Source organism: Hyperolius riggenbachi, chromosome 4 (genome assembly GCF_040937935.1).
Source record: "Hyperolius riggenbachi isolate aHypRig1 chromosome 4, aHypRig1.pri, whole genome shotgun sequence".
In the NCBI taxonomy this organism is placed as follows: Eukaryota; Metazoa; Chordata; class Amphibia; order Anura; family Hyperoliidae; genus Hyperolius; species Hyperolius riggenbachi.
This window is the reverse complement of record NC_090649.1, coordinates 17,641,107-17,659,720: the sequence shown is the minus strand read 5'-3', so window position 1 is coordinate 17,659,720 and position 18,614 is coordinate 17,641,107. Positions and strand designations below refer to the sequence as shown.

The following is an 18,614-nucleotide window of genomic DNA, read 5'->3' as shown; positions in this document are numbered from 1 at the left end:
TTGTGCGTTGTGAACAAAATGATAAATTATTAACTCACATGCACCATGTCAACAATAGATAATGAATTGATACAAAAGGAGAATTGACTCTTGGGTGCATGTGAAAAAATAGAAAAATCTTTAATAAATCTAGTATTATTAATACAAAACTCTAAAAATCATTAAGAAATACATGATACTCTCATACATACTGATTTGGCAAATAAAACAACTGACTCCAGAGAGAAAGACAAAAGGGGCTGCAGTCCCCTATGTCTAGATAAATAGATCCTCCTTGACCTGTAAATGAGGAAACTATTATGAACGGTCCCAAAATGTTTTTCCTTTTTGAAAAGGACCTTGTAACTAGGACAAAAGATCTCTCCAAATGTCTGTCCAGAAAAACTGCACCTGAGACCTGCACAATACAAGCATGAGATCAACCACTAGCTATTATCATCAGTCCAAAAGGTAGTTGAAGGAGGCCTTGTGAACTGGGTCAAAAAGTCTCTCACTGTTTGACCCAGGAAACCGTGCCTGAGAGCCTGTGCAACAGTAGCAAGAGCAAAAGATCCACCTATAATCCCAGTCGCAGATGTCAGCAGTGGAACAATTAATGAGGGACGGTAATCACAAATCCCTTATTGTACCCTCAGCAGGCAAGCTCAGACAGTTCAAGCTTCAGCTTGCATACAAAGGAGTAGCATCCTTCAATAGACAAAAAGCAAGCCATGCAATTGCAGATGGTTAAAGCAGAGTTCATAGACTGTTGATACCCAAGCACGGAGGTAGAGCATATATGCATAAAGATGAAAAACTTAGCTGAGTAAGGTTGCAGCAGCTTGCTAACAAGTTGTCAATCAAAGTGGGTGCACCGGGCTCCTGCCCCTCACATCAAGCAAAAGTCCACTATCCCACTCGCAGATCAGTGGTAAACTTACACTTGAATGCTCTGAGAGCATAGACATGTAATCAGCCAGCACAGTTCATACAGGTGCATTGGGTATTAGAGGTTCATGAATTACCCTTCCGTTCAGCGTCCTCATGTGCTGTAGATTAGCAGGCCAGGTCCATCGGGAGGTCTCTGGTAGTCAGTTGCTGTAAGGATGACTATAGGCTCAACATGTTTCGCCGAATTGCTTCGGCCTCATCAGGAACTAGCATCCTGAAATTTGTAGTGCCTATTCCCTGTGGCGTCCCAAGACGCCATTCAAATACACACTGTGGCCGCTCGCCACCTCCCCCACCCTGCCCGCCCACACCTAGGCCCCCGGCCGCATCCCCGCATGCACCCATTGGCCACAATCCGGAGACGCGCCCTGCGCTCCACATCCCCATCCGCAAACCGGAAGTCCGCGCTCCAAAGGGCAGAAGCGCGTCAGCTCCGGGTTGGCAAGGGAAGAGGGCTAGGGGATAGAGGCCCGGCGCGGGGAAGGGGAGGAGGAGAGACGGCCCACCATCATGCAATTTCTGGTATTGGAGATGTCCACATCTACGGTCATCTTAGGAATGCCTTGGTTAAAAAGGCATTCCCCAGACATTGATTGGCGTACTAGACAGTTGATAAGCTGGTCTCCCTACTGTCAGGATCACTGCTTGAAGCAGGTTCTCATTGCAGTAAATGAGACCCGAATTTCTGAAACCAGTGAACAGGACCCAGAACCCTCTGAAGCACAGGTCGAATTGGATTGGGCCTTAGAGCTGGGCCCTTTTCAACAAGAAGTCCCCGAGGGGAAACCAGAGGGGGTTCTTTTTGTCCCCCTCCATTTAAGATTTAAAATCTTAGAGGCATTCCATGCCCATAAGAATGCTGGTCACCCAGGAGTGGCTCGCACCCTGGAATTACTACGTCGCAGTGTCTGGTGGCCCTCCGTCGCTTCTGATTGCAAGGAGTTTGTGGGAAGCTGTGCTGTTTGTGCTCGGAGTAAGGCTTCTCTAGGCGACGCCTGCTGGCACCTTGCAGCCTCTTCCCATACCCGAGGAACCTTGGACCCATGTTTCCATGGATTTTGTGGGCGAATTACCTCTCTCCGAGGGTAAAACGGTCATTTGGGTGGTAGTCGACAGGTTCAGTAAGATGGCACACTTCATCCCCTTGAACGGACTCCCCTCTGCACAGGAATTAGCAGTTATTTATTCTCCACATCTTTAGACTGCATGGGATTCCCCAGGATGTGGTGTCTGATAGGGGAGTCCAGTTCACTTCTCGCTTCTGGAAAGCCTTTTGCCAGCAATTGGGGATGAAGTTGTCATTTTCCTCCGGCTACCACCAGCAGACCAACGGCCAGACTGAGAGGGTAAACCAAGCCCTCGAACAGTTTCTTAGGTGTTATGTGGCCGATGCCCAGACTGACTGGGTCAGATTCCTGCCATATGCCGAGTTTGCCCACAACAATTTAAATTCAACTTCATCTGGATTCTCCCCGTTCCAGGTTGTGACGGGGAGATCACCCAAGTTTTCACCTCTCCCTGTGGCGGCCTCACCCTTTCCAGCCTTGGAACATTGGTCGGAAACTTTGAAGGGCATCTGGATGAAGGTGAAACAAAATTTGAAAAAGGCTTTTTTAACTCAAAAAAGGCAAGCAGACAAGAGACAGTCAGTGGAGTGGAGGTTCACACCGGGAGACTTGGTGTGGATTTCCACTCGTCACTTGTCCCTGAGGCAGCCCTCTGTCAAGCTGGGTCCCAAATTTATTGGGCCCTATCCTATTTCTAAAAGAATTAATGAGGTTACCTACATGGTGTCACTCCCCTCCAGTTTCAGAGGTGTTAGGACGTTCCATGTTTCTCTATTAAAACCTGCCGTGAATGTGGATGCTACTCCTCCTCCTCCTGTGGTGGTCAACGGAGAGCCGGAGTACGAGATAGAAAAGATCTTGGATTCCCGGCAAGTGCGGAAATCCTTGCAGTATCTGGTCCACTGGCAAGGGTATGGTCCAGAAGAACGATCCTGGGTACCACTCTCCCGCATGCATGCTGAGGAGCTTAGGATGGAGTTTCATAGAAGACATCCTGATAGGCCGGGGGGTGTGTGTTCGGAGCCCACGCCTAGAAGGGGGGGTACTGTAACATCCGAGGCAGCTGCGGCGAACAGCACCGCCACCGCAGCTGCCTCCAGGCGCTCATCCGTCCGTTCGGCGAGCAGGACGCCAAGGACGGAACGTTCCCCCGTACAGGGGACTGCCATAGTGCGCGGGCGCGCGCATAGACGGGAACTTTATGCGGGGAGGAAGCCCGTCAGCTGACCTGCTGGTCGGCTGACGTCAGGGGAGACCCACGGCGCCCAGGATTGGCTGATGAGGGGGGCGTGCCAGTGAGGTCTCCTCTGCTTCAAAAGCCTCCAGCTGGCATTTCTTCTTCGTCTGTTGTCGTGAATACTTGCGTGTGAGCGCGCAGACCTTAGATAGTTCCCTGGTGTTGATGCTATGGATTTCACACCAAGTTAGGTTTATTTCTCTTGTGATCGTTGTTTTGTATAGACTAGATCCGGGGTGTTGACACCAAGGACGTCACACCCAGACTAGGATTTTACTATTGTATTGATCTCCTGCGTACGACTCTGGCTAGCACTCTGACTTTGTATTCTGCTCTCTGATCCTGTACTTCTGCCCATCTGTCTACCTGTTGCTGAACCTCTGCCTGATCACCGACTATTCTCTTGCCTCACGATTCTATACCGATACGTACCTTCCTGTTGCTGAACCTCTGCCTGATCACCGATTACTCTCTTGCCTCACGATTTTGTATATACTGATCTCTCTGTTGCCGAACCTTGCCTGCCTGACCATTCTACTCATCAGTGGGCCCTTGCCACTGGTGAGGTATTAGTTACTCCAGCTCCTCTGGTGGAACAGTTCTCTTTACCTGTGGTACAGCCTTAATTACCCACACTATTAGGGTATCTGTTATTGTAGTACCATTGTATCTCTTACACTACTGTCCAGTCTGGGTCACCCGCCCCTCGGGTGTTCTCGTGTCTGCAGTATTGTCTGAATCACCCGCTCCCCGGGAGATTCAGCCTCTTCATTATTAAACTCTCCAGCCTGCTGGAACTAGTACGCTAGTGCATGTACAGTGTACCGTTATTACCTCACCAGCCCTTTGGTGTGGTTTGGTCTATTAGGTTACTGTTGCACCCAATCACTTTGCTTGGTGTCCAGAGGTTAGACATACTTGTATTATTCCAGTGTTCAAATATACCAGCACTCCAATTTCTCAAAAAATTCACGCTCTTTTATTGAGCTGACATATCCACAGTGAAGTCATTCGGTAAGACTGTGTTGCTGAGGATGAGGTGATTTAACCACATTCAAATGTATAATTTATTTTTGCCCACTAGATGTCATCTCAATCAAAACAACGCATTAGAGTTGTTTTATTTTCTCCCACCAGAGGTCGCTAATGCAGGAGCGACGTACTCATGGCATACAGGTTTTCCTCCACCACTGGGTGTCACTGTTGTAACCTCATGAGGAGGTGACTGAGACACCGTAGATTCCAGCCCCACGTGAGCTACATTAGCGTAGCCTGGCAACAGTGATACACGCTGGAGTCAATCCCATGACTCCTTGCGGCCCCGGTTGCCGGGCAGCGATGTGATGCCGCATAGTGATTGGTTTGATGGCTCTAACCAGTCACGAAGCGGGGGGCGTGGCCAGCGGCGCGCAACGATAGCCTGATACGGGAGTATGAACAGGAGGAACTGTCAGTCATAACCAGTAACGGCTCCCCGCTGGATGTTTACATTTGAATGGTGGCACTAATCAGCATGGATTACGACAGGAACACCGCGAGGAGACACTGGGACAGGTAGACATGTATGACTCAGTAGCATTGTGTACACTGGAGTATAAAGCTGTATCGCTTATGGATAGATGAGTGAACATTTGACAAAATGGGTATATGTTGTTGTTTTGAGCAGAGGAGATGACATCACCTTTTCACTATGGTTTGGGGTGGGGGCATAAGGGATTAATGATGTATATATTAGTTGTATTTGGAAGTTTGATTGTAACCACACACGCCTTGAGAAAGGGGGACCCTGCGAGGCCCCGAAACAATTGTGGTCATCACTGTGGATATGTCAGCTCAATAAAAGAGCGTGAATTTTTTGAGAAATTGGAGTGCTGGTATATTTGAACACTGGACTTATGCTTTGGTGGTTTGCCTATACCACAAATACCAAGCACCCTACTTCAGATGGTGTGCCCAGTCACAACCTTTCTTGTTTATACTTGTATTATTGGTGATTCTGCAGATCACTAATAATCAGGTATACGTCTGTATTGTTGGTGATACTGCAGATCACCAATAATCAGATACTCTCTGTGTGCTGACACCCATCGTCACAGAGAGCTGACTTTGCATTTTATTAACTGGTTTTATTCGTTGCTGTTTTGCAGGGAGACAAGCTTTCAGTGTCTCTCTGTCTCCAGCAGCTCCTGCACAGTCAGAGAATGTGTCACATTCCTCACTTGTTATCTTGCGTTTACTTAAATGTATCATTATCTAAAGTTCGGCTGCCGCAGCATTTCTCTGCAGGGAACTTCCAAGCTCTGTGTGTAACCCTTCCAATGCTGGTCTAGTAAAAAAAAATGCTGGTTGCATATATTATGCTGTAAATAATGTTTTAGAGCAAAGTTGAAATGCAGGGTTATATTCCGCTTTAAGTCACTGCTAATCATCATGCATGATAGTTATCACCCAGCATAATAACTCTGGCTTCAACTAGTAGTTGCTGTGGTGTAAATTAGATAAGTCCATAGAAGCATGACCCCTACCAGCTCCTCCAGTAAGCCTATACACTTGACTGTATCTCTCTGCTTTAGAGCTTTCGGTTTCCTCAGAGGTTCAACAAGAAATTCATAATCAGAAAGTTATGGTATCCTGTCCTCCAGCACCCCTGTTTGGATGGATGGAGAGTACATGAATGTCATGGCATTTAACCATGCAGGGTTACTGGAGGAGAGGATATGCTTTTATTTTTGATTAACATCCAATTGTCTTCTAGGACATCATTTTTTTATGCTTGAAAGAACACAGAGAAATCGAGAGCCCAATATGGTATAGTATTGTTAAGTTGGTTGTGGTTTAAAGCAAAATATTTAGATATACTCACAAACATGGGTTACCCATAGGCAACCAGTTCAAGTGCAGGTGGGGAGTATTAGAACCTGACCCCACTCAGGTTTTTAAGATGTCACTCTCTGTAGATAGGAAACGGGGTAGCACCCCTCCACCGAGGGTGGAATCAAGATTTCAGCAAGGCTTGGTGTACAGAGGCGCCAGAGTAGAATAAAAACGTTTAAAGAAGTTGACAGAGGTGCTCACTTCTGCATTTAGACCCATTGAGTTATACTCCTGTTTGCCTGATGAAGCAGGACCACACCTGCGAAACGCGTTGCACTAAGTGGAGTTGGATAAAATTTTTGTATTGATATATTGTGACTCAATTGAGTTTTATATTTTTGAGGGAGGTAAGTCCACCTGAACATCCCCCTCTTTTAGACGGTTTTTAAATGTTTTTATTCTACTCTGGCGCCTCTGTACACCAAGCCTTGCTGAAATCATTTTTTTATATACATATATAATATTATCACTTCAGGCACGTATCCTTCAGGAATTATTTGACCACCTTCTTTTCCTCTGATCAAGGTGAAACTTTAATGCATAGTTGATGAACTTACCTGATATTGTAGGAGTATGAATGTCTTGTTGGGCCTCGGAGGAAATGCCATGATCTGCTGTGAAATGTACGTCAGGCAATCAATAATACACTTCATCTGTTTTGGGCTGCCAGAATTTTATGTAATTTTGTAGTTACAAGGATTTCTCTAATATGTGGATATGAATATTACTAAAACATTAAGGATGAATATCTTTTAAATGCTGACACCGCTTTATAATAAGTGCATTACACTGCAAATGCCTTAATTCACAGTAATTTGCCTTCTTCTGGGGGCATCTGACCTTCTCCTTCTCTAGTTGAAAATCTGACTTGTATTTCTTCTTGCATGAAAACATTGGCTTTGTCCGGTCATTTGGAGGTAGAAAAAAACAGTCTTGTAAAAGTAATACCTTTTAATGGCTAACTGATAAAGTTAAATTATGCAAGCAGTTAGATGTCAGGTGATCAGCAGGCTGGAGCCAGTGAGCTTATGCAAGCAAACATGAAATCTAGCAGGTTTCTGAAGATAGTGAAGCCAAGTCAATCATGTTACATAAGGAGTCATGAATCCCATTCCACAATTTAAACCTTCTGTTAATGTCTTGAACATTTTCATAAATTTGTACTCAGAAATCTTTCTTGCTTGTTCATTTTTGAAGTTACCCTTAAGAATAAGTACTTTTAGATCTTGCATGCTGTGTCCTGGTTCACAAAAGTGTTGGCCCACTGGTGTGTCCATTTTACCCTCATTAATTTTAAAGCGGTGATGGTTCATTCTTGTGCGCAGTTTTTGTCCTGTTTCTCCTATATAGATTCCTCTTGAGGGGCATTTCATGCAGCGTATCATGTATACAACATTGGATGATTCACAGGAAAATTGGTCTGGTATTTGATGATATTTCTGTGAGTTTGGTATTTGTATTTGGCTTGTGCACAAGATATAAGGGCAGGTCTCACACCTTGTGTAAGGGCCCTTTTCCACCTGCAGTCGCTAGCGTTCACGCTGAACGCTAGCGATTGCTGAATCGCAAAACCGGCGATTCCCCGACGTTCGCGGCCGCGATTTTGCTATGCTATGCACTGCATAGCAAAATCGCGGCAATTATCGCTCCGCCGCGCGTTCGCGTTCCCGGCAAAAACGAATCGCGGTAGTGGAAATGACCTACCGCGATTCCTATGTTAAAAAGCAAACCGTAGCGATTGTAAAATCGCTAGCGGTTTGCGTTTTTGCGATTCAGCCAGCGCAAACGCGCTGGTGGAAAAGGGCCCTTATTGCAGGGTAATGTTCCTGGAGTTTCTGGTGTAGATAATGCACTATCTTATCATAAGTGCATTATCTACACCAGAAACTTTCTGCAGCTTTAGCAGCTTATTGCACGGCCATACAACTCAGCACACAAATGATTCTTGCCTCCTTTTTTTGCCACCAACAGAACTTTCTGTTGGTGGCATCCAACTGCTGCTGCCACGTTTAGGGGTTTTTTTTCCAATTTTTTTTTTTTTTTTACATGTATCCCTCCCCCTCGAGATTCAATAACAGCGATCGCCTCGCATAGGCATCAGCCTATGAGAGGGATCGCTTTGTGAGCCTTTCCTGGGGACAGCTCAGTGACAGAGCTGTCCCCCGTACAGCGCTGCACTAAATTACAGCGCTGTACAAGTATTTGCGGCCATTTTTTTTTTGTTTCACAGCCTGCCAGCTCCGTTCACGGCTGGTTGCAAAGTGGTTAAAATGCTTAGTACCATTATGCAAATGAGGAACAAAAGAAAAATGTAATTATTGAACTGAAAGGCTTGGATCTAGCCAAGGAATGGGAGGGATTAGTGCTGCCTTGCTCAAATACTGGAACTCAGATACAGGAAGGTATTTTCCTTTGACCATGCACACAATTCAGGAGATTACAAATCTCCATGCTAAATGTATGTTCCCCCATTGATAGGAGTTCCTGCAGATAAGAAGGAACACAGGCCGCTGGCAAGTCCATGTGTACTGCTTGTTATATATTTGCACACATTTACCTACAGTAAGTAGGTTTTTCATGTCTATTGAAATGAACACAACTATGTATTCATTGTGTTATACATCTGACAGAACCCTCTGGAACAATGTACTGGCCATGGTCCTGTTTATGGAACATCTGCTAGTGGAGGAGAATCTGCAGCACGAGCACTTGTGTGGCATTATAAGGGGTCACGCAACCTTTCACAGACTGGTGAGTATACAAGTGCACTTCATCATTTGTGGAATAAATCTTTTACTTCTGAACCTGAAATCGTTTTTGTCTGATCAGTCCACTTGTTAGTTAAAATAGAAAACTATTAATGACTTGGCATATGATTTAGGATATTTCTTACATTTGTGATCAGAGGATGTTTTCCACTGTAAAGGGTGTGGTGACCATTGGAGTCCAAGGACCTTTCATAGGAGACAAAAAGGAGAGACAGGGACACCAGCAGCCCCTAATCCTGTAGTATATTGAGGTTGTAGGTCAATGCACAATCACCATGTACAAGGTTCTCAGAGTGTATATGCCAGTGGGGAAAACCCATAGTCACTCGAGTTCTTCAGATCTTCGACTGTGCAGGTCGTGCTCCAGAAAAAAAGGTGTTTGAGTTCAAAGACCTAACAAACACCATCAGCCACCCAAAAAATTGGGGTCTGGGCTGGAAATCACTGGTAGTGAGGAGGCACCCCAAGGTGCAGATGCAGCCGTCCTATAATGGTGCCTGGAAATTTGGGTGCTCAGTAATGCAGATAATAAACTATTGGTATTAAATACTGATATTTTACTATGGCCAAACCTAACCTTACTCTCACATAGAACCCTTCCCCCAATGCCTAGCCCTTAAACCCCCTCTACACCTCACAAACTAGCTACCTAATGCCTAATCCTTAAACCCCCGAACTCTAAACATCCCACACAAACCACCTACCTAAGACCTAACCCTTAAATGCTCCACCTCACAAACTACCGACCTAAGTTCTTCCTTTTTTTTACTATTGAAAAAAAATCACTAAAATCAAAACTCGGACAGTGCAATACATACAGTGGGATGCAAAAGTTTGGGCAATCTTGTTAATCGTCATGATTTTCCTCTATAAATCGTTGGTTGTTACGATAAAAAATGTCATAGTTACATACATATAGTTATTCTGGCTGAAAAAAAGACATACATCCATTGAGTTCAACCAGTACAAAGTACAACTCCAGCCTGCTCCCTCACATATCCCTGTTGATCCAGAGGAAGGCAAAAAAACCCTTACAAGGCATGGTCCAATTAGCCCCAAAAGGGAAAAATTACTTCCCGACTCCAGATGGCAATCAGATAAAATCCCTGGATCAACATCATTAGGCATTAGCTAGTAATTGTAGCCATGGATGTCTTTCAATGCAAGGAAAGCATCTAAGCCCCCTTTAAATGCAGGTGTAGAGTTTGCCATAACTACTTCATGTGGCAATGCATTCCACATCTTAATCACTCTTACTGTAAAGAACCCTTTCCTAAATAAATGGCTAAAACGTTTTCCTCCATGCGCAGATCATGTCCTCTAGTCCTTTGAGAAGGCCTAGGGACAAAAAGGTCATCTGCCAAGCTATTATATTGCCCTCTGATGTATTTATACATGTTAATTAGATCCCCTCTAAGACGTCTTTTCTCTAGACTAAATAAACCCAGTTTATCTAACTTTTCTTGGTAAGTGAGACCTTCCATCCCGCGTATCAATTGTGTTGCTAGTCTCTGCACCTGCTCTAAAACTGCAATATCTTTTTTGTAATGTGGTGCCGAGAACTGGATTCCATATTCCAGATGTGGCCTTACTAGAGAGTTAAACAGGGGCAATATTATGCTAGCATCTCAAGTTTTTATTTCCCTTTTAATGCATCACAAAATTGTGTTAGCTTTAGCTGCAGCGGCTTGGCATTGAGTACGATTATTTAACTTGTTGTCGATGAGTACTCCTAAGTCCTTCTCCAAGTTTGATGTCCCCAACTGTATCCCATTTCATTTGTATGGTGCTAGACCATTAGTACGTCCAAAATGCATGACTTTACATTTTTCAACATTGAATTTCATCTGCCATGTATGTGCCCATATAGCCATCCTATCCAGATCCTGTTGCAATATGACACTATATTCCTGAGAGTTGATGATTCTGCACAATTTTGTATCATCTGCAAAAATAGCAACATTGCTCACTACTGCATCTACTAGGTCATTAATAAATAAATTGAAGAGCACTGGACCCAGTACAGACCCCTGTGGTACCCCACTGCTAACAGTCTCCCATTTTGAGTACGATCCATTGACCACAACTCTTTGTTTTCTGTCCATTAGCCAGTTCCCTATCCATGCACACAGACTCTTCCCCAGTCTTTGCATCCTCAACTTTTGCACCAGACTTTTGTGGGGAACAGTGTCGAAGGCCTTTGCAAAGTCCAAGTATATCACATTTACAGCATTCCCAATATCCATATTAGCATTCACTACCTCATAAAAGCTGAGCATGTTAGTCAAACAGGACCTGTCTTTAGTAAACCCATGTTGATGCTGAGAAATCAGATTATTTTCTACTATGAAGTCATGTATAGTATCTCTTAGTAACCCCTCAAATAGTTTGCATACAACTGATGTTAAGCTTACAGGTCTATAATTTCCTGGATCTGATTTTTTGCCCTTCTTAAATAATGGGAAAACGTGGGCTGTACGCCAATCCACTGGGACTCTGCCAGTTGAAAGAGAGTCACAAAAGATAAGATAAAGGGGTTTATCTATAACTGAACTTAATTCCCTTTGGACCCGAGGATGCATGCCATCCAGGCCAAGTGCCTTGTCTATTTTTAATTTATTTAGTCTTGCCTTCACTTCTTCCTGCATTAAGTATTTAATATTACAGTTTGAAGATTGACTCTTCTGCCTCTGTAATTTGCAACAGTGCTGTTTCCTTTGTGAAGACAGAAGCAAAGAAAGCATTTAATAACTCTGCCTTACCTTGGTCATCCACCATTGAGTTCCCACCCTCATCCTTTAGGAGTCCTATACAGTCAACCTTTCTTTTTTTAGAGTTGATGTACTTGTAAAACTTTTTTGGGTTAGATTTGATATCCCTAGCGATTTGTTTTTCAGCTTCGATCTTTGCCAGCCTAATTTCTTTTTTACAATTTTTATTGCACTCCTTATAATTGCTTAGTGCAGCCTGTCACTTCAATATATCCTATAGGAGACACACACAGTGATATTTGAGAAGTGAAATGAAGTTTATTGGATTTGCAGAAATTGTGCAATAATTCTTTAAATAAAATTAGGCAGGTGCATAAATGTAGGCACTGTTGCCATTTTATTGATTCCAAAACCTTTAGAACTAATTATTGGAACTCAAATTTGCTTGGTAAGCTCAGTGACCCCTGACCTACATGCACAGGTGAATCCAATGATGAGAAAGAGTATTTAAGGAGGTCAATTGTAAGCTTCCTCCTCTTTTAAATGTCTCTGAAGAGTAGCAACATGGGGGTCTCAAAACAACTCTCAAATGACCTGAAGACAAAGATTGTTCACCATCATGGTTTAGGGGAAGCATACAGAAAGCTGCCTCAGAGTTTTCAGCTGTCTGTTCCACAGTTAGGAACATTTTGAGGAAATGGAAGGCCACAGGCTCAGTTCAAGTTAAGGCTCGAAGTGGCAGACCAAGAAAAATCTCAGATAAACAAAAGCGACGACTGGTGGGAACAGTCAGAGTCAACCCACAGACCAGCACCAAAGACCTACAACATCATCTTGCTGCATAGTGGAACAAAAAAAGACCGCTACACACACACTCACCAAACTGGAGCAGGGAAAACCGGTCTCAAGTTCAATTGCAAACAGAAGAATATCCCGCTGCACCAGATGATACGGTGAAGTAGAAAATCTCTGTTCTTTTAATCCAACATCAAGGCATACAGATAAAGCGCAAAGCTGACTCAAATACGAAAACTCGGACTGCGTGCAGGCCACTCGACAGCAGAGTGGGAATTGTTGAAGTGTCTAGCAGCAGCTAGTGGTGGCAGTGAGAAGTGCTTTGAGGGGTCACAGCCTTGAGTTAGCTTGAATAAGGCTGCTTCCCCTCCCAATCTGGTCAAACCCGCAGTCAGGAACCGTATCTGCAGGTGTGCCCGCGGGGCCGGTCCCTGACATAATTGGCTGGCAGTGGTGGGAACGTTTAGTACATTAGTACGCAGTTTAGCTCTCTATTCTGAGTACTAAAGGCTGGAAGCTGTTAGAAGCGAGTAGCCTACAGAAGTCTACTTAGTGCAGAATCTATATACTTTTTTTTTCACAAAGGTACACACTTGGCATTTTGCTTCCCCTCCCCCCTTTTTCTTTTTTCGGCAATACGATGGCTCAGAAAGCAACCAGCTATCCAAGACAAAGCAAAGATCTGTTACTTAACCTGTGTGAGCACAGAGGCTTCGAGACGGTGAGAGGCCCAACTAAGGAGCAGTTAGTTTGTGCCCTCGAGGAGTATGATGAGGCAGAGCAAGCCCGTGCTCCAACGCCAGCAGATGCAGCTCCCAACACATCAGAGGAGGAATCGCTCCCGCCACAGGATGCGAGTGGAGACTATGTCCTGGATGATCCACCGAACATGGAGATGACATGTCTGGAAGCTGACCTACAGCTACTAGGCTCGGCTGATCCCGAACTGCGCCTAAAGCTGATCCTGGAACATCGGCAAGCCAAGAGGGAATAAGCTGAACGGCGACACAAGGCCGAGAGGGAAAGTGCTGAGCGCCAACACCAGCTGGAGCTGGCTAAACTTCAGCAGCAGAACCGGTCTGTTGGACCCACAGAACGCGAAGGTGAGCGAGTCCACAGAATCCCTCTGGATAAGTTCCCCACTATGGACAAGGACTCTGACATAGACACTTTCTTACAGGGATTTGAAAGGACTTGTCGTCAGTATGGGGTGCCCCAAGAGCAGTGGGCCAGATACCTCACACCAGGGCTGAGAGGCAAGGCCCTGGAGGCCTTTGTGAGTCACCCCCAGGAGGAAGAAGCGGACTTTGAGGCAATTAAGCAAGCCATCATTAAGCGATACCACTTCACGCCAGAGGTGTATCGCAAACGTTTCAGGACAGTGCAGCGAGGTCCTAATGACAGTTACCTGGATCATGCTTGCAACCTGCACACTGCCTTACTTCAGTGGTTAAAAGGACTGGCCGTCAAAACCTTTGATGCCCTGCAGGACCTTATGATCAAAGACCAGTTCCTCCACACCTGTCCTGTTGAGGTCCGGCTGTTTGTGGTGGATCAAGAGGCAAAGACAGTGGATGAGGCTGCTGAAATTGCTGATTCCTACACAGCCCATTGAGCATCCGAGTCCCGGAGGACTACTACGCCCAGTTGGAAGGGAGAACAGATCGCTAAACCTGCTTCACCCATCACCCAGAGGAGGCAAGCACCGCTGTCTCCTGGATTCAAGCCACCAAACACATTGACACCCGGAAATGCTTTGTATGTGATAAGCTGGGTCATATCAGTGTGATTTGCCCAGAGAGGAAGAGGGAGGTCCCAAAATCCAGTGAGGCCCCAAACCCCAGTGAAGTCCAAGCTGTTTTGTGTGCTACCAGGAATGCCAATAGCTATGCAGAGAATCTGCAGCTTGTCACAGTGTGGGGTACAGTTGCCACTGGGCTGAGAGACACTGGAGCAGAAGTGACTCTCATACATCCCCAGCTTGTGAACCCCGAGCAGTACATACCTGGGAAAATGATTTCTGTCAAAGGAGTTGGGGGTGTCACCCCAGCCATACCCACCGCATTGGTCCACCTAGATTGGGGGGCCGGCATCGGAATGAAAGAAGTTGGGGTAACTGACAAAAACCCCACCAACGTTTTGCTGGGTACTGACCTGCGACGGTTAGTAGCCCAGTATGAGCCTAATCCAACCCTCGTGGAGCCTGCCTCCCCACCAGAAGTCCAGGACTCATGCAAGGTACTGTTTGATAACTCGGTGCAAGTGGGGGGTGCTGGTGAGTCTCCAGGGGCTAAGAACTGTGTACTAGGAGCCAGCCCTAGTAAGTCTCCAGTGCCTAGGCCTGGAGTGGGACATGTTGATACAGAGAATGCAGAACCTGATGATGTAATTTATGACGCACAGACTATCGAGGCAAGGAACTGTTGATGCTACTTGTGAAGTGCTGAGTAGCAATGTGTGTAATGCTGCAGATAATGTTGATGTTGTATGTGATGTTCTAAATGACAATATGTGTAGGGCTGATAATGTTGATATCATATGCGTTGTGCTACATAATGATGCTGGTCATGTGGACACTCCGTCAGCTGCAGGAGTAACCAGCAGTGTTCGCTGAAGGGGCAGATGGCACCAGCACCAGGCCAGATCTTTCCCCTTCAGATGATTTTGAGATCAAATATATGAGCAATGATATGTGTGATGCGGACACTCCCTCTACTGCAGTGGTAGCCAGCAGTGCTAGCGGGTCTACAGCAGAGGGACTGCCCACTGAAGTGGCAGATGTTGATGGGTCAGCAGCGTCCGCTTTGGAACCGGGCCCTGAGGGCCCAGGAGCCTCTCAGTTTGCAGCCTCCTTGGCGCGTGTGACAGGCCGCACTGAGCTCTCTGGGGCTGTTCGCTTTGACAGCCGCCGGGAAGGGCTCAGGGGTCTGGCCAGCAGGTCACCAGCTGGGAGGGACAGGCTGAGGGGGCTCTCTGAGCCATCCGAAGTGGAGGAGGCAGACCGGCAGATAATCATTCCCCAAAGGGACAGAGAAATAGCTCCTGCCACTATAGAGAAAGTGCATGTAGTGACTGCCGAAACCTTCCTCAGCTGCAGCACTGTCTCTATGGTCGCGAATTTACGGTCGTCACTGACCATCATTCCACTGGTTGGTTACGTCAGGTTGTCTGGGGCAACGACACATTGCAGCAACCTGGCCTAGTTTTCCAGCCGTGTAGCTTGGAGCTAACTGCCAGGTGGGGAAACCCTCATGAGAATGCTAAGGAGTTACCCCACCAGGCCAGGCCGTCAGTGTAGGCGCTGGCAAGATGATTCATCGGAATCGTCTACCGTACGCCATTTTGAAGAGGGGAGGTGTCCTGATATAGCAGCTAGTTATGATGTTGGGATAATACAGAAGCATATTTTTTCATTTTTCTGTCTGCTGTGTACTACTTCAGATGTGTATTTATGTTAAGAGGCCAGTCTGGCTGCTGGCTTTTGAAGGTATAATTGGTCACCGGGCTGAAGGAAGCTGATGATTTGATTTTCTGTAGGACAGTGTAAAGTACATTTGCCTTTCAGTTTCCCCTGGACACTGTGGCCTCCAGCAAGGATACAGGTAATTAGGTAATAGTTACATAGTTACTGCACAGAGAATTAAATGTGTGCATTAAACACCAAGTGAACACCTGACATAACTGGCTGAGCAAATTTGGCCTGATTGGCTATTCATGAGGCAATGCTCATGCAAATATGCATTTGCTTTCGCATGCCAACTAATGCAGGGTCCATTGAACCAATGCCGCAAAGCGGTTGCCCTGCGGGAATTAGTTCATGCTTCAATAGCACTATCCAGGAGCGCCATGAGGAGGCTTCCCAATGCCCCCCCAGCCTCCCCCTCCGGGGTGCTGCTGTGGTTCCCAGGCAGTGAGAGCGCCTGGGACCCCGCGGTCCCCCGGTTGTATGGGGGCATTGGGAAGCCTCCTCGTGGCGCTCCTGGATAGTGCTATTGAAGCATGAACTAATTCCCCCAGCCAGTTATGTCAGGTGTTCACTTGGTGTTTAATGCACACATTTAATTCTCTGTGCAGTGATAGTTACATAGTTACATAGTTACATAGTTATTTGGGTTGAAAAAAGACATACGCCCATCGAGTTCAACCAGAGAACAAAGCACAACTCCAACACCAGCCTGCTCCCTCCCCATATCCCAGAGGAAGGCGAAAAACCCTTACAAGGCATGGTCGAATTAGCCCCAAAAGGGAAAAAAATTCCCTCCCGACTCCAGATGGCAATCAGATAAAATCTCTGGATCAACATCATTAGGCGTTACCTAGTAATTGTAGCCATGGATGTCTTTCAACGCAAGGAAAGCATCTAAGCCCCCTTTAAATGCAGGTATAGAGTTTGCCATAACTACTTCCTGTGGCAATGCATTCCACATCTTAATCACTCTTACTGTAAAGAACCCTTTCCTAAATAAATGGCTGAAACATTTTTCCTCCATGCGCAGATCATGTCCTCAAGTCCTTTGAGAAGGCCTAGGGACAAAAAGCTTATGTGCCAAGCTTTTATATTGCCCTCTGATGTATTTATACATGTTAATTAGATCCCCTCTAAGCCGTCTTTTCTCTAGTCTGAATAAACCCAGTTTATCTAACCTTTCTTGGTAAGTGAGACCTTCCATCCCACGTATCAATTTTGTTGCTCGTCTTTGCACCTGCTCTAAAACTGCAATATATTTCCTGTAATGTGGTGCCCAGAACTGGATTCCATATTCCAGATGTGGCCTTACTAGAGAGTTAAACAGGGGCAATATTATGCTAGCATCTCAAGTTTTTATTTCCCTTTTAATGCATCACAAAATTGTGTTAGCTTTAGCTGCAGCGGCTTGGCATTGAGTACGATTATTTAACTTGTTGTCGATGAGTACTCCTAAGTCCTTCTCCAAGTTTGATGTCCCCAACTGTATCCCATTTATTTTGTATGGTGCTAGACCATTAGTACGTCCAAAATGCATGACTTTGCATTTTTCAACATTGAATTTCATCTGCCATTTATGTGCCCATATAGCCATCCTATCCAGATCCTGTTGCAATATGTCCCTATCTTCCTGAGAGTTGATGATTCTGCACAATTTTGTATCATCTGCAAAAATAGCAACATTGCTCACTACTGCATCTACTAGGTCATTAATAAATAAATTGAAGAGCACTGGACCCAGAACAGACCCCTGTGGCACCCCACTGCTAACAGTTTCCCATTTTGAGTATGATCCATTGACCACAACTCTTTGTTTTCTGTCCATTAGCCAGTTCCCTATCCATGCACACAGACTCTTCCCCAGTCCTTGCATCCTCAACTTTTGCACCAGACTTTTGTGGGGGACAGTGCCAAAGGCCTTTGCAAAGTCCAAGTATATCACATCTAGTGTTGGGCGAACACCTAGATGTTCGGGTTCGCCGAACATCGCCGCGATGTTCGGGTGTTCGCGCCGAACTCCGAACATAATGGAAGTCAATGGGGACCCGAACTTTCGTGCTTTGTAAAGCTTCCTTACATGCTACATACCCCAAATTAGCAGGGTATGTGCACCTTGGGAGTGGGTACAAGAGGAAAAAAAATATTTGAAAAAGAGCTTATAGTTTTTGAGAAAATTGATTGTAAAGTTTAAAAGGAAAAACTGTCTTTTAAATGTGGAAAATGTCATGTTTCTTTGCACAGGTAACATGCTTTTTGTCGCCATGCAGTCATAAATGTAATACAGAGAAGAGGTCCCAGGAAAAGGGACCAGCGACGCTAACCCAGCAGCAGCAGCAGCACATGTGATGGAACAGGAGGAGGCGCAGGAGGAGAAGGCCACGCTTTTTGAGACACAACAACCCAGGCCTTGCATGAGGACAAAAAGCGTGCGGATATAGCAATGCTTTTTGCCGCCATGCAGTCATAAAAGTAATACAGATGAGAGGTTCAATAAACAGGGACCGGCAACACTAACCCAGCAGCAGCAGCAGCAGCAGCACACGTGATGGAACAGGAGGAGGCGCAGGAGGAGAAGGCCACGCTTTGTGAGACACAACAACCCAGGCCTTGCATGAGGACAAGAAGCGTGCGGATATAGCAGCAATGCTTTTTGCCGCCATGCAGTCATAAGTGTAATACAGATGAGAGGTTCAATAAACAGGGACCGGCAACGCTAACCCAGCAGCAGCAGCAGCACACGTGATGGAACAGGAGCAGGCGCAGGAG

At 45.7% G+C, this 18,614-nt stretch overlaps 1 protein-coding gene across 1 annotated transcript in view; it reads left to right on the top strand.

Moving 5' to 3' along the window:
• The window catches only part of LOC137504562 (E3 ubiquitin-protein ligase RNF213-like), a 526,907-nt gene that overhangs the window by 229,976 nt on the left and 278,317 nt on the right, over positions 1-18,614 (top strand). Inside the window, exons 22-24 of the mRNA XM_068233144.1 lie at positions 2,132-2,908; positions 13,091-13,357; positions 13,403-13,943. Of these exons, the coding sequence (XP_068089245.1) occupies positions 2,132-2,908; positions 13,091-13,357; positions 13,403-13,943 (1,585 nt within the window). The remainder of the gene's footprint in view (positions 1-2,131; positions 2,909-13,090; positions 13,358-13,402; positions 13,944-18,614) is intronic.